This window comes from Lathyrus oleraceus, chromosome 7 (assembly GCF_024323335.1).
Source record: "Lathyrus oleraceus cultivar Zhongwan6 chromosome 7, CAAS_Psat_ZW6_1.0, whole genome shotgun sequence".
Lineage (NCBI taxonomy): Eukaryota > Viridiplantae > Streptophyta > Magnoliopsida > Fabales > Fabaceae > Lathyrus > Lathyrus oleraceus.
The window spans coordinates 227,501,287-227,517,219 of record NC_066585.1 but is presented as its reverse complement, the minus strand read 5'-3'; the positions used below and the strand labels follow the sequence as shown (position 1 = coordinate 227,517,219).

General features: G+C 39.1%; 1 protein-coding gene across 1 annotated transcript; it reads left to right on the top strand.

Annotated features, from left to right (window-relative positions):
* The first annotated feature begins 13,231 nt into the window (after positions 1-13,231).
* On the top strand, positions 13,232-15,172 carry LOC127103074 (uncharacterized). The gene is made up of 5 exons (XM_051040367.1): positions 13,232-13,244; positions 13,332-13,507; positions 13,928-14,209; positions 14,300-14,893; positions 15,140-15,172. Exons 1-5 carry the CDS (start codon positions 13,232-13,234, stop codon positions 15,170-15,172), a joined length of 1,098 nt encoding a protein of 365 aa, XP_050896324.1.
* Positions 15,173-15,933: the final 761 nt, after the last annotated feature.

Genomic DNA, 15,933 nt, shown 5'->3' with positions numbered 1-15,933 from the left:
CAGTTGAATTAAGTTCTTGAGAACCAAGGACGGATACAACTCTGCATATGACATAGGAATCGGGTCAAAAGAGACCTTCTTCCTCTCAAAGTTTTGTTGATGATGATTGTTGTTGGTATTGTTGTTGTTGTAGGTGTTTGTTCTTTGTTGCGGTTGTTGTTGCTGACGTTGTTGTTGTTGAATTGGTGTTGCTTGTTGATTAGAAAATACCGGAATTACCGAGGAAACTTGATGATGATGATGTTGACGGGATGTTGGATTTCTTCTAATCTGAGGCCTCCTTTGCCTCCCACTGATTACTGCATTCGTCTCACTATCCTTCTTCTTACCGAAATTACTACCATACCTCTTGCTTGTTGACGCCTCATCTCTTGACAAACGTCCCTCACGAACTCCTTCCTCAAGCCTCATCCCCATGGTTACCATTTCGGTAAAATCACTGGGGGCACTAGCAATCATTCGTTCATTGAAAAATGAACTCAGAGTTTTCAAGAAGATCTTTGTCATTTCTTTTTCCTCCAAAGAAGGAGTGATCTGGGCAGCCAACTCCCTCCATCGCTGCGCATATTCCTTAAATGTCTCTTTGTCCTTCTGAGACATAGACCTCAGTTGGTCTCTATCTGGCGCCATGTCCACATTATACTTATATTACTTGATTAAAGCCTTTCCCAAGTCATTGATGTGAGAGAATTCTTTACCCTGAATTAATTTTTAATGATAGCAAATTGTGTGATCATCATCCAAATGTTGGTTGTGCAATGCATTACATGATATATGTGTTTTTCATTATGTTTTTCATCCCACTCTATTGTTGCATAACTGTATATATAAAATTACATTGACACTTACCTTTAAATAACAATTAAAATGCATCTTATGTCAGTATGCATCGATACATAAAGCCTCTGCATCGATACATACAGCATGTGATAAATCACAAAACCTTTCTGTTCAGTATGCATCGATGCATACGAGTCATGCATCAATACATGGAAGACAAAATACTCTATGCATTGATACACACGATTCCTGCATCGATACATGACCAATTGAAACAACCTGTGTATCAATACATGCGCATTAGGCATCGATACATACTAGTGTAATAATCACATGCATCGATACACACGACTTTTGCATCGATACATGAATAATCAATTTCACCAAAAATACACATATCCTACAGTATGCATCGATGCACACTATTATGTATCAATACATAAAGTTGTTTTGTGGTATAACAGCAACTGTTTTTGCAGCATATAAAAGACAGATTACAACAGCAGTGCAAAACACGAATTCATTGAGGGAAAACAATTGAACACAGATCAAAAGCAGTGTTGGAGCAATTGTTTGAGAGCAATTAGAAACCTGAAAGAGACTTCATCTTCTTCATCTTCTCAATCACTTTTCTTCAAGAACATTTACACATAACCATTCTTGTTCTTTGGATTAAAGAAGCATCGAGATAACGTTCAGTGGTACGATCAAGGATCTAGCTGTGGTTTGCAATGGAATGATCGAGGATCTAGCTGAGTCGAAGATTGAAGGGGGTTTCTAGGAAAAACCTACTGGTTTGTCCTTCAAGAACTGGAGTGTTCTTGAGGGTTTGGGAGTCACATTTGCAGAACATATTCAGCCGCAGCGTTGCGTTTGGAGATAGGGGGATTTCGCAAGCAGGTCGTGGAACCGGTGAATTGTTTGCAACTTTGTGCAGGAGAATCTTGATCGTGCTCAGATCAAGTGAAGGTTTATACAAGAAGAGGTTCTTAGAGTTTAGAATTCTGTCTTTGTATCATAACCTTGTATCAACGGATTCGGCAATAATTGATAATCAAAGTTCTCAATTTCATTTGAAATTGAGAGGGAGACGTACCCACACGCGAGGACGACGTGGGGAACTTCCTTACCAAATCTCTGCGTATCGTACTCTTACCTTACTCCTCTTTACGTTTTTCAAACTGTTTTCGCAATTTCAGTTAGTGTGTGGTGATTGTTTCTTTTTCAAGACAGCAGTGGCAAGAAAACTTTAATCAAACTCCATTGCTGTTTATCATCGATCACATACACACCAACTGTTTGATAAAACGGTTAGCTAGATTTTATTCATTGGAAATAGACTTTCATGATAAGTGCATTCAATTAGTTAAAATTCTGGTGTGAATTGTTTTTGTCATTCTCATTAAAATCCAGCAATTAAACTTGTGTGTCCGGCTTTCTAGTAGCGGTTCAGAATAGACGGAAGTCGATTCGGGACTGATTTTTCCGCCAACTTTGAAAACTCTGATAAAATTTCAAATCCGTTAAATTTAAAAAGAGGTGATTTATTCACCCCCCCTCTCGATCACTAGCCACACCGTCTAACAAGTGGTATCAGAGCGCCGGTTTGCTGGTGCTCTGTGGCTGCCTGTAACAGTATGGATTCTGAACCAAAGGGGGCGTATAATAGAGCGCCTATTTTCAACGGTGAAAATTATGGCTACTGGAAAGACTGCATGCGAGTTCATATAAATTCTGTGGATAGGTTAGTATGGGCTGCCATTGAAAACGGTCCGTTTCAAATCACTATGACAAATGCGGCTGGCGCCATAGTACCTAAACCAGAAGATGATTGGAATGAGAAAGATGAAAAAAAATGGTCGTGTGATTGGAGAGCTCGAAACATGTTAATTTCAGCACTTGGTGTTGATGAGTATTATCGAGTATCCCATTGCACGACAGCTAAAGAAATGTGGGACGCTTTAGAAGTTGCCCATGAGGGTACTACTGAAGTAAAACAGTCCCGCATTAACACACTCAATCAAGAGTTTGAGCTCTTTCGCATGAAACAAGGAGAATCCATCTCCGACATGCAAAAGAGATTCACTCATCTAACTAACCGATTGAATGCTCTTGGAAAACCTATTTCCAATGAAATTGCTACTAATAAAATTCTCAAGTGTCTTAGCAGGGAGTGGCAACCTAAAGTTACAGCAATCAAGGAAGCCAACGATCTTACAAGACTTACGATTACAACTCTGTTTGGAAAGCTGGAAGAACATCAACAAGCTTTGGAAAGTCTTGAAAAATATGAGAATAAAAGTAAGAAGGAAAAGGAGAAGAAAAGAGACAAAGAGGGAGAGAAGAAGCCAATAGCTCTTGTGGCCTCTAGCTCTAAGTCCTCACGAAAAGAGCAAAGCGACAATGATTCAAGTAGTGACGAAGACTCGGATGATGAGGAAATGGGACTGTTTGTAAGGAGATATAATAGATTCATTCGAAAGAATGGAGTCAAGCATTCCGACAAAAATCTCATGAAGTTTCGAAGACAATCCATAAATTCGAAACAAGAAGAAAACAAGAAGAGTAGAGGAAGAGGATCATGTTTTAATTGTGGTAAATCCGGACACTATAAAACGGACTGCCCTATGAAGTATAAGGACCAAAGAAAAGATTCACCAAAAGGGTACAACAAACAAAGAAGAGCGTATATTGCATGGGAAAGTGATAGTGATTCATCAAGCACACAAAGCTCAAGTGATGGTGATGAAGCTGCAAATCTGTGCCTTATGGCTCACACTAAAAATCTGTCCTACCACAAGAAGAAAAACAATGACAAAAAGGTAAAACAAGCCTACTACAATAATTTCTCCTCTATGTCTTTTTCGGAACTAAAAATAGCTTTTGAAAAACTGCATAACGAAGCTGTAAATGCTTTTAAAAGACTATCTTCCGACAAACATATTTTCTCTTTTTTGGAAGGTAAAGTAAACAAAGCTGAAATTGATTTAGAAGCATTGAAAACTAGTATTGCAGAAAATTCAAAAACTATTGACATTGACGGATGTAGTAGAGTTAGGTATTGTGACGCTTGTTATATTTGGCAAAAAGAGGTAAACACTCTTAAGGTCAAATTAGAGAAAGCGCTACAACCTAAAGTTACTTATGCCGTTGACCCCAAGTTGTTTAAGAAGTCATTGAATCCTCCATATGCAAAATACTCTTTTATTCTAAAGGATTCAATGAACAAGAAACAACAAACACATCATCATGGTTTATGTCATTATTGTTGCCATGCTGGCCATACCATTGAAAAATGCAAATTTAGGAGATTTCTTGTCCCTAAAGGCATTTATCAATGGAAGCCAAAAGGCAACCATGTTAGCACTTACCCACTTGGACCCAATGAAAATTGGGTACCAACTTCTCTCTTTTGATGTTGTAGGATGAGTGCCTTGCCACCGCAGATAGAAGGTGGTTTCTTGACAGCGGCTGCTCGAGGCACATGACCGGTGACATATCGCTCTTTATAGACTTCAAGGCAAAGAAGAAGGGATATGTCACTTATGGAGACAACAACAAAGGAGCTATACTCGGCAAAGGTAGTGTAGGTAATCCCTCCACCACTACTATTTCAAATGTCCATTTAGTTGAGGGACTTAAACACAATTTGTTAAGCATAAGTCAACTATGAGACATGGGCTATAAAGTGTCGTTTACAAAAACTTGCTGCATAATTGAACATGTTGAACAAAACATTGTGTTTAAGGGTGTAAGAGTAAACAATATCTATATGCTTGACTTGTTTGATGTACCTTTAACAAGTACTAAATGTCTAGTCACCTTGAATGATGATTCTTGGCTTTGGCATAGACGTTTAGCGCATGTTAATTTCGATTTGCTTAATAAGGTTGTGTCTAAGGATCTAGTAGTCGGTCTACCAAAAATAAAATTTTCAAAAGACCACCTATGTGACGCGTGCCAAATGGGAAAGCAAACAAGGGTGTCCTTTAAATCTAAAAATGTAATTTCAACTTCACGACCCCTTGAGCTTCTCCATATGGACCTCTTTGGACCTTCTAGGACAAAGAGCCTAGGTGGAAATTACTATGGCTTTGTAATAGTTGATGACCACTCTAGATTCACTTGGACTATATTCCTTCATAGCAAAGATGAAACTTTTTCTGCTTTTAAAATTTTTGCAAATCTGTCCCAAAACAAAATGAATTCCAAAATAGTTACAATTCGTAGTGATCATGGTGGTGAGTTTCAAAATTACCACTTTGAGAAGTTTTGTGACAAGTATGGTATTGAGCATAACTTTTCAGCTCCTCGCACTCCACAACAAAATGGCGTTGTGGAGCGTAAAAATCGTGTTTTAGAGGAGTTGGCAAGAACAATGCTTAATGAGGGTGGATTACCAAAATACTTTTGGGCTGATGCTGTTAGCACAGCCTGTTATGTTCTAAACAGAATCTCAATTCGCCCTATTTTAAACAAAACTCCTTATGAACTTTTGAAAGGAAGAAAACCAAACTTGTCACATCTTCACGTATTCGGTTGTAAATGTTTTGTTTTGAATAACGGTAAGGAAAACATTGGGAAGTTTGATGCAAAAGCGGATGAAGGTATTTTTCTTGGTTACTCACTGTCAAGTAAGGCATATAGAGTGTATAATAAGCGTTTACTTACTGTTGAAGAATCTGTTCATGTTTCTTTTGATGAGTCTTATCCGAAAAATGTCGGAAAAGGTATTTCTTTTGATGACGCAGGTGTATCTACAGAAGACATACTCAAGGAAGCTGTTGAGGAAACTGATCAGTCCAAAACAGCTGCCCATGAGAAGGAGGAAGATACTAGTCATGAAGAAATTGAGGAAGAAAAGACAGCTGAAGTGAATGATCTTCCAACAGCTTGGAGATCCTCAAAAGACCATCCCATTGACAACATTTTGGGAGACATATCAAAGGGAGTAATGACCCGGTCTAAGATAAGTAACTTTTGTTCTCACTTCGCGTTTGTTTCACAAGTAGAACCTAAAAATGCCAAAGAGGCCTTGATTGATGAATTTTGGCTAATGGCCATGCAAGAAGAGCTTAATCAATTTAAAAGAAATGACGTTTGGGAACTTGTCCCTCGTCCGCGAGATCATCATATCATAGGCACTAAGTGGGTTTTTAGAAACAAGCTTGATGAAAACGGAGTGATTACTAGGAACAAGGCACGCTTAGTAGCACAAGGGTATAACCAAGAGGAGGGCATAGACTATGAGGAAACTTATGCTCCAGTTGCTCGCCTTGAAGCTATACGTCTTTTGCTTGCCTATGCGTGTTCTAAGGATTTTAAGCTTTACCAAATGGACGTAAAGAGTGCCTTTCTTAATGGTGTCATAAATGAAGAAGTATATGTTTCACAACCTCCCGGTTTTGAAAATGCTGAAAATCCAGATCATGTTTACAAATTAAAACGAGCTTTGTATGGTCTTAAACAAGCCCCTCGGGTTTGGTATGAAAGGCTTAGCAAATTCCTAATTGATCATGGATATTCAAGAGGTAAAGTGGACAATACACTCTTTATCAAACACAAAGGGAAGCACATTATTTTAGTTCAAGTTTATGTCGACGATATCATATTTGGTTCAACTAACATACACTTGGTCGAAGAATTTTCTAAGGTTATGCAGGGTGAATTTGAGATGAGTCTAATGGGGGAGCTGAACTACTTCCTAGGACTGCAAATAAAGCAACTTGATGAGGGTACAACAGTATGTCAAACAAAATACTGCAGAGAACTACTCAAGCGCTTTGGAATGAATGACTCAAAATCGATTGACACCCCAATGCCTACCAACGGAAATCTAGACAAGGATGAGCATGGTAAGTGTGTAGATGTCAAAAGGTTCAGAGGTATGATTGGATCTCTCTTGTATCTTTCTGCTTCTAGACCTGACATCATGTTTAGTGTTTGTATGTGTGCACGCTATCAATCAAATCCTAAGGAATCGCACCTTAAAGCGGTAAAGCGCATATTTAGATACCTTCACGGAACACCTAAATATGGGCTTTGGTATTCCAAAGGAAGTGATTGTAGCTTAGTAGGGTACTCCGATTCTGATTTTGCTGGCTGCAAATCAGATAGGAAGAGCACAAGTGGTACATGTCACCTGTTTTCAAACTCCTTGGTCAGTTGGCATAGCAAAAAGCAAGTTTCTGTGGCTCTGTCAACTGCAGAGGCAGAATACGTTGCAGCCGGTAGTTGTTGCGCTCAGATTTTATGGCTGAAGCAGCAACTACAAGACTTCAACATTCAACTCAAACGTATACCTATCAAATGTGACAACACTAGTGCCATAAAACTTACTAAAAACCCTGTTTTACACTCACGCACTAAACACATAGAGATTAGACATCATTTCCTTCGTGACCATGTTGAAAAAGAAGACGTTGTCTTTGAGCACGTTGATTCCAAAAATCAGCTCGCTGATATTTTCACTAAACCATTGGCAACGGAACCTTTCTTCAACATTCGTCGCGAATTGGGAATCTTAGATCTTTCTCAATTGATGTCATAAGCATGTTATCTCTTAATTATATTATGCCTCACCATGGTTGATAAGAGCTGTTTTAGATGTCAATTATCCATCACACGAGTTCTCCAACAGAGGTAATATCAATCCTTTCTACAATTTTCTTATTGCTAAGTGATTGTGTATGTTACATCAAATGTTCTTACTCTAGTTGATATAAAATTTGATTGCATATACTCCTGTCCATATTGTGTGCACATTAACAATCTGACTTCTGAATCTCTCTTGAGCATAATCATCATGACATAGTGCATAATGCATATTCATACTGCATTAAAATTCATTAAAAGCTAGTTCAGCATCAGTATGCATCGACACCAACGAAGCATGCATCGATCCAAACACTCTAAAATTCAAATTTTTGAAAAACTGCTTCAGGATGCATCGATGCATCCATCACATGTATCGATACACATGCCCATTGTGAATATTTGGCATCGACTCATGACCTTCTGCATCGATACATACTGATGCTATCTGAATTAAATGCAATTTCTTTCTCTCTCATGCATCGACACATCAGCCAATCATATCACTTCCTATCTCATTACTTCATCTCATCTGCCCTCAAAAATCCCAAAACCAGTGGCTAACCCTAATCCTCCTCATCTTCACTCTCTCTCACAAACTTGGTAAAACCCTAAATCTCACATCACCATGCCTCCACGCACTATTCCAGCCAGAGCAATAGGAAAAGGAAAGGGAAAGGAAGCAGCCGGTACTTCTCAGCAACCACCAGATGTTCCTTCAAATGCCTTAGACATACTTCATCCTGCCATTGCTGCTGAATTTGAGGAATCCTTCAAGGCCAGGTTGGTAATGAAACCTCATATCTTTGATAAAACAGATGCTGTTCATCTGCACCTAAATGAAGTAGTTGAACTCTTACATGCACAAAGACTTGGGTCCTTTCTATCTACAAAAGATGAGTATCACGAGGATTTCATCCGGGCCTTTTATGCTGGTTTACAAACTGGTCGAGGCTATATGTTCCGGTGTTCTATCGGAGTCAGAACATATACCTTTGAAGCCTCTGATTGGGAAACGGTATTTCAAATGCCGTCTCCGTCGATGGTTTTCAAGTGCTGGCATGACCTGCATTTTGATCCTGAATTTGACATACAGGACTTTACAACTTCTATCCTAAAGATTGATATACCGTTGAGTAAGGATGAACACGTCACGTCAGGTATGATCAAGCAAACTCCGCGTATTCTTCACTGGATTATCACACATATTCTGCGTCCAACAAACAGCGGACACTCTCGGTTGGATAGGCCTAGCATACATCTTCTCTACATTCTGCAAAATAAGGTTCTCCTAAATTGGGCGAACTACTTTGTAAAACGTCTATTCTTTGTGCGAGACAGCTCCAAGAATGTGGCTTTAGGTTATGCCTCTCAGATAATGAAAATTCTTAAGTTTTGGAAAGTTGCAATACCTATTGTGCCTCTCCTATCTCCATCTGCAGCTCAAGAGTTTGACTCTGCCACTCTATCGCATATGGGATATCGGTGGGACAAGGACCGCAAATGCTTCTATTTCTTCGAAAGAAAATCCAAAACCAGAATTTACAATTTTGACGTGCCTTCGGAACGCATCCATCTTGCTGAAGATCAGCCTGATGAAGAGATGCAGGATGCGGCTGAAACAGATGCACCACAAGCTGAAGCCAATACTGGCTGGGGTGAGTGGGTGCCACGAAGGTGGTCTCCTACCAACTACGTACCTGAACCTACAGCCCCTCCATTCTCCGGTGGTACTTCAGCCCCAACACCAAATGCGGACATCACTCATATGCTTCAACAGATGGAAATTGTCAACAAAGAACGCCATGAAGAAGCACGATACTGGCATGTTCAACAATCTGAATGGCATAACGAGCATCGGGACTGGCATGATGAGCATACACGGATGTATCACAATCAACACGCTTGGCACCAAGACTTAGTTAAATGGCATCAAGTTTTCTACAACGAAATGTTTGGCTTTATGGATGACTGCCGTGAAAATCATGGGATTATGGACAGTTTTAGAAGCATTGAAGTTCAGAACCGATTTAGGCAATACTCCTTCATGGGCCAAAATCCGGACACAATGCCTCCTCCTCCGCCTCCGCCAAGCTACCGAGATCCTGACAGACATGATGAGGAGTCCTGTGGTGGCAACAATCCAAATTAACCCACCTGCATTTCATCTCATTTCATCTCATATTGCTCTAGTTTTTCTTTTGTTGAACACTATGGTTTAGCTTATGTAACTCTTAAACTCGTTCGTATCTTTAAAACGCTTTTCCAATTCTGTTTATCTCTATCGTTATTGCCCTTATTCTTCATTCTTTGTGAATGATTCTTTACTTTGATGCTTCATTCTTTGTGATTGATAGCCTGTTATCCATTGTTTGCCATGTCCTGCTACACTATGCTACCTTGATAAATTTGTCTCTTCCTCTTTTTGATGTTGACAAAGGGGGAGAAACTGCAGATATGCACAAACTCAGGGGGAGTATCACACATCTTGCCAAGAATTTTCCATCATCAAAAAGGGGGAGTTTGTGAGAGAATTCTTTACCTTGAATTAATTTTTAATGATAGCAAATTGTGTGATCATCATCCAAATGTTGGTTGTGCAATGCATTACATGATATATGTGTTTTTCATTATGTTTTTCATCCCACTCTATTGTTGCATAACTGTATATATAAAATTACATTGAAACTTACCTTTAAATAACAATTAAAATGCATCTTATGTCAGTATGCATCGATACATAAAGCCTCTGCATCGATACATACAGCATGTGATAAATCACAAAACCTTTCTGTTCAGTATGCAACGATGCATACGAGTCATGCATCAATACATGGAAGACAAAATACTCTATGCATCGATACACACGATTCCTGCATCGATACATGACCAATTGAAACAGCCTGTGTATCAATACATGCGTATTAGGCATCGATACATACTAGTGTAATAATCACATGCATCGATACACACGACTTTTGCATCGATACATGAATAATCAATTTCACCAAAAATACACATATCCTACAGTATGCATCGATGCACACTATTATGTATCAATACATAAAGTTGTTTTGTGGTATAACAGCAACTGTTTTTGCAGCATATAAAAGACAGATTACAACAGCAGTGCAAAACACGAATTCATTGAGGGAAAACAATTGAACACAGATCAAAAGCAGTGTTGGAGCAATTGTTTGAGAGCAATTAGAAACCTGAAAGAGACTTCATCTTCTCAATCACTTTTCTTCAAGAACATTTACACATAACCATTCTTGTTCTTTGGATTAAAGAAGCATCGAGATAACGTGCAGTGGTACGATCAAGGATCTAGCTGTGGTTTGCAGTGGAACGATCGAGGATCTAGCTGAGTCGAAGATTGAAGGGGGTTTCTAGGAAAAACCTACTGGTTTGTCCTTCAAGAACTGGAGTGTTCTTGAGGGTTTGGGAGTCACATTTGCAGAACATATTCAGCCGCAGCGTTGCGTTTGGAGATCGGGGGATTTCGCAAGCAGGTCGTGGAACCGGTGAATTGTTTGCAACTTTGTGCAGGAGAATCTTGATCGTGCTCAGATCAAGTGAAGGTTTATACAAGAAGAGGTTCTTAGAGTTTAGAATTCTGTCTTTGTATCATAACCTTGTATCAACGGATTCGGCAATAATTGATAATCAAAGTTCTCAATTTCATTTGAAATTGAGAGGGAGACGTACCCACACGCGAGGACGACGTGGGGAACTTCCTTACCAAATCTCTGCGTATCGTACTCTTACCTTACTCCTCTTTACGTTTTTCAAACTGTTTTCGCAATTTCAGTTAGTGTGTGGTGATTGTTTCTTTTTCAAGACAGCAGTGGCAAGAAAACTTTAATCAAACTCCATTGTTGTTTATCATCGATCACATACACACAAACTGTTTGATAAAACGGTTAGCTAGATTTTATTCATTAGAAATAGACTTTCATGATAAGTGCATTCAATTAGTTAAAATTCTGGTGTGAATTGTTTCTGTCATTCTCATTAAAATCCAGCAATTAAACTTGTGTGTCCGGCTTTCTAGTAGCGGTTCAGAATAGACGGAAGTCGATTCGGGACTGATTTTTCCGCCAACTTTGAAAACTCTGATAAAATTTCAAATCCGTTAAATTTAAAAAGAGGTGATCTATTCACCCCCCCTCTCGATCACTAGCCACACCGTCTAACAATTGAAAGTGCGGATGCTTTCACTATCCAACCCCATGTACCAACGGAGTGCAACACCAGTCAAACTATCTTGGAAGTAGTGGATAACCAATTGATCATTGTCAGTCTGAGTAGATGATCGGTCACCATTTACACTTAGTTTTCATCATCCATCCAGCATTGAATCTTCAAAAATCGGTAACATTTTTCTCTTTATTTTAGTGATTTCTTAAGTTTATCGCATTTTATAAATTTCCGCTTGTTTTATGTTGCATTAGTATTTCTTCTCCTTTTGTCACATTTTATGCGTTTCTATGTAGTACTGTTTGGTTTCCAGGTCCAATAACAAGTCCGAAAGGTGCGTACCGGAAGAATGTAAGTCAAAGACATCATGCAAAGCGAAAAAAGACAAAAATAGGGGGCTGACACGGTTGCCCGTGTCAGCTGACACGGCTCGTGTCAGCATGTGCAGAAAAGAGTTGGTGGAACCCACAACCTAGGGGGCTGACACGGGCGCCCGTGTCAGTAAGGGCTGGAGTTTGGACTTACAATGAGTCCAACACGGGCAGCCATGTCACCTGACACGACCCGTGTTGGCCATTTCGCCCCGTTTGCTGATTTTTCGTGTATTGACCCCTTTGTACGTCCGGATGCCAGTTTGGGTATTTCGCAATGTTTTTAGTTGTTTGAAAGCTATTTAGTCTGAATTTTAGCATAGAGAAAAAGACTTTTTGATCATAGAAGAAAAGAGACAGAAAGAAGAAGCGAGCGTGCAAGGTGTTTAGAGGATAAGATCTTCAAGATCGGAAGAGATTGAAGATCAACCGTAATCAACAACAAATTGTAATGTCTATAATTTGTAATTTACTGTCTTTGAATATTATGAGAAGCTAAACCCCCCAATGCTAGGGGGTGTCCCTGAATTGCTACTGTATGAATACTTTTTCTATGTTTTTATGATCATCAATGTTTTCTTCATTAAAATTATTATACAACGTTCTTAATGCTTTATTTTATCGGACAAATGAAATTCTGATCTCTGGTTAAGGTTTAGGTCGGGCAAACCGCCTTATCGCTTGTTGTATACTAAAACTCCGGTTTAATCACTTAGGAATGGGGATCAAACCGTAGTAACCGTTAATTCTTGATCAATTACATACTTCGTAACATCAATTTGAATAACTAAGGAATTAGTATTGAAATTGACTGTTAATGGTTTTCGGCTAAGGAATTAGAGAAAACAACTCTTGAGAATCGGTTTTGAATAATTACAACATAAATGTTATATGATATGGAAGAAGTGTATTACAAAGCAATTCATACATCTGGCCCTAGCATGCTTTCTCATATCGGTTCAACAATTTTTATACGCTTAATATTTTTATTTCTCGTTCTTATTATTTTTGAAAACACTCATCAAACCCCATATTCTCTTTTGTTCAATTAAAATATTATAAAGATTGGTACTTATTACGCAGTCCTCGAGATCGATACTCGGGATAACTCCCATTTTATTACTACATTGGTGCAAATAGTACACTTGATATTTTACCGATCAAGTTTTTGGCGCCGTTGCCGGGGACTGCCAAAGTATAAGTTGAAAAATAATTCAATTGGAATTTTGTTGCTCTGCAGCCAATATTTTCTGTATTGTTGTTTATTCTAATAATTGTCTAATATGTGTATGCGAGGTAAGGCCTCAGCTGAATTTCTTTTTGACGCAGAACCAGAAAGATTATTGCGTGCAAGATGACGAAAAGCTAGGCTGGAACTTTCAGAAGTAACCCCTATTGTTTCTGAGTCTGAAAAAGAAGAAGCTGTTTCAGTTCATTCGGAAGACTCCGAAGCCATTTCTGAACCAATGGCTGAAGCTCCACCTCCTGTGGAAAGACTTCTGGGTGACTATGAAGGTGCAAATGCTCCTACTGGAAGGTTAACACTTATGAACCAACCGGTAAATGTTGATCATTTTCAACTACACCCTTCAACGATTCGTCAACTCGAAAGGAGACCGTTCTCCGGAAAAATCAATGAAGATGCCAACAAGCATTTACAAAGATTTCTGACCATGACGACATCGTCAAAAATTGAGGGACACTCAGAGGAAGCTTAAAAGTTGGTGTTGTTTCCATTTACACTTTCGGAAGATGCCGAAGAGTGGTTTTACTCTTTACCCGCGGGAAGCATAACAACTTGGCAACAAATGGAGACAACATTTTTAAATGAGTACTTCCCTGCTTCTGTGTATATCCGCAAGAGATATGATATTGTTAATTTCAAATAGAAGGAAGGATAGTCACTCGGAGATGCTTACAAGAGGTTCAAGCGATTGTTGGTTGCATGTCCTACTCATAACATGGGTGCAATTGAACAGATGCAAAATTTTGTGAATGGCCTTAGAATGAAGACTAAGCAACTCATAGACACAGTTGCCGTAGGCTCAACAAATTTTACAACAGCCACTGGAATAAAGAAAATCATTGAAGCCATTGCAGCAAATGACCATCTGGAACTCTATGACCACAGTGTAAGTCAACCTGAAGGTATCATTGATCTTAAGCTAGCAAATCAAGTTTTGAAGATGGAAGATCAAATAACAGCTGAAGTAGAGAGAAGACTTAAGAAAATGACTCTTGACACTCAAACGGTGGCACAAGTGCAACCAGTCTAACCTATTCAAGCTGTTAGTTGTGAAATTTATGGAGGACCTCACTTCGCCATGCATTGTGTGGCAACTGCGCAACAGGTAGAAGAGATTAATTTTCTGAAGCAGAACAATCCGTACTCCAATACGTATAATCTTGGATGGAAAAATCATCCAAATTTTTCTTGGAAGGACCAGCAAGGAAATGCTCAGAAGCAAGCGCCCACCCAGTATCAAAGCCAACCACAACAACAGTATCGACCACAACAACAACAACCTTACCAGCAGCAGTTTCACCAATCCCAACAACAATTTCAACAACAGGTTCCAAGAAAAGTAGATTGGGAAATTGCCATTGAAAAAATGGCAGCTCAAAGTTCACAATTTCAAGAGGAGACTAGAAGTAATCTGAGAAACACTGGTGCTTCAATAAAAAATTTGGAAGTGCAAATGAGTCAGATTGCTCAACAACTCGTGGGTTCGCAAACACCGGGTGCATTACCGAGTGCTACAGTTACAAATCCACGAGAGCATAATAATGTGAGTGCGGTAACCACAAGGAGTGGTAAAGTAAAAGAAGTCCCTGAAAAAGATGATGACCAAGAAGACCAATTGCTTGAAGTTGAGTTGGAGATAAAAGAAAATGAGGTTGTTAGTGAAGAGGTGACGGTACCTAAACTAGTGGTTAAAGAAAAAGTTAGTGAATCAAAGTCGGTTGTCAAACTCCCTTTCCCCACAAGAAATAAGAAGAAAGAGCAACATGAGAAGAACTTCGAGAAATTCTTGGAGATGTTCAAAAAGCTTGAGATTAACATTCCGTTCTTGGAGGCACTTGAGCAAATGCCCTCTTATGCTAAATTTATGAAGGATATTATTTCAAAAAAGAGGAGCACTGACACTGACTTTATTGTACTAACCGAAACTTGTAGTGCGATTTTGCAGGGTATGAAGATTCTGGTAAAGAAAAAAGATTGAGGCTCGGTAACTATCCCTTGCACTATCGGGGATAGATCTTTCAAAAAGGCCCTTATAGACTTGGGGGCAAGTGTGAGTCTCATGCCGTTATCCATTTACAAGAGGTTGGGGATTAGAAAAGTGCAAGATACCAGAATGGCACTTCAATTTGCTGACCACTATGTGAAGAGACCTTATGGAGTGGTGGAAGATGTTCTTGTGAAGATTGATAAGTTCGTATTTCCGGTGGACTTTGTCATCTTAGAAATGCCGGAAGATGAAGAGATACCGCTCATTCTTGGTAGACCATTTTTGCAGACCGGGAGATGTTTGATAGATATAGAAGAGGGCACCATGACTCTAAAATTTTATGACGAAGAGTTAAAAATTGATGTGCGTAACACCATGAAATACAAAGATGATGTGGCCACCAGTCAACACATAAAGGTGATTGATCAAATGGTTCTGAAAGAAAATCCTCTAGGTGAACAAAGATTACCCTTGGAGAGAGTTCTAAGTCTGTCAATTTTTGAAGACACTCAAGAAGTTGATAAAAAGGAGAGGGAAGTGTTAACTATGATGGCAACACAACCACCCTTTAAGGGATCCCGATCACTCCGATGGGAAAACTTGAGGGAACGCCAAGTTGAGGAAAAGAAAGATGAGACCAAGAAAGTGGCTGAGCTGAAACAATTGCCTAAAAATCTCAAGTATGTTTTTCTAGATACCGAAAGGAAATGCCCGACTATTATAAGCTCTAATCTAGAAGTTTCTCAAGAAGA

Bases quoted from the DNA above. Each gene is read 5' to 3' on its own strand.
- LOC127103074 (XM_051040367.1), top strand. The intron at 14,210-14,299 runs GTGCAACCAGTC...ACTGCGCAACAG, and splicing joins ACACTCAAACGGTGGCACAA to GTAGAAGAGATTAATTTTCT. The intron at 14,894-15,139 runs GTTAGTGAATCA...GCGATTTTGCAG, and splicing joins AACTAGTGGTTAAAGAAAAA to GGTATGAAGATTCTGGTAAA.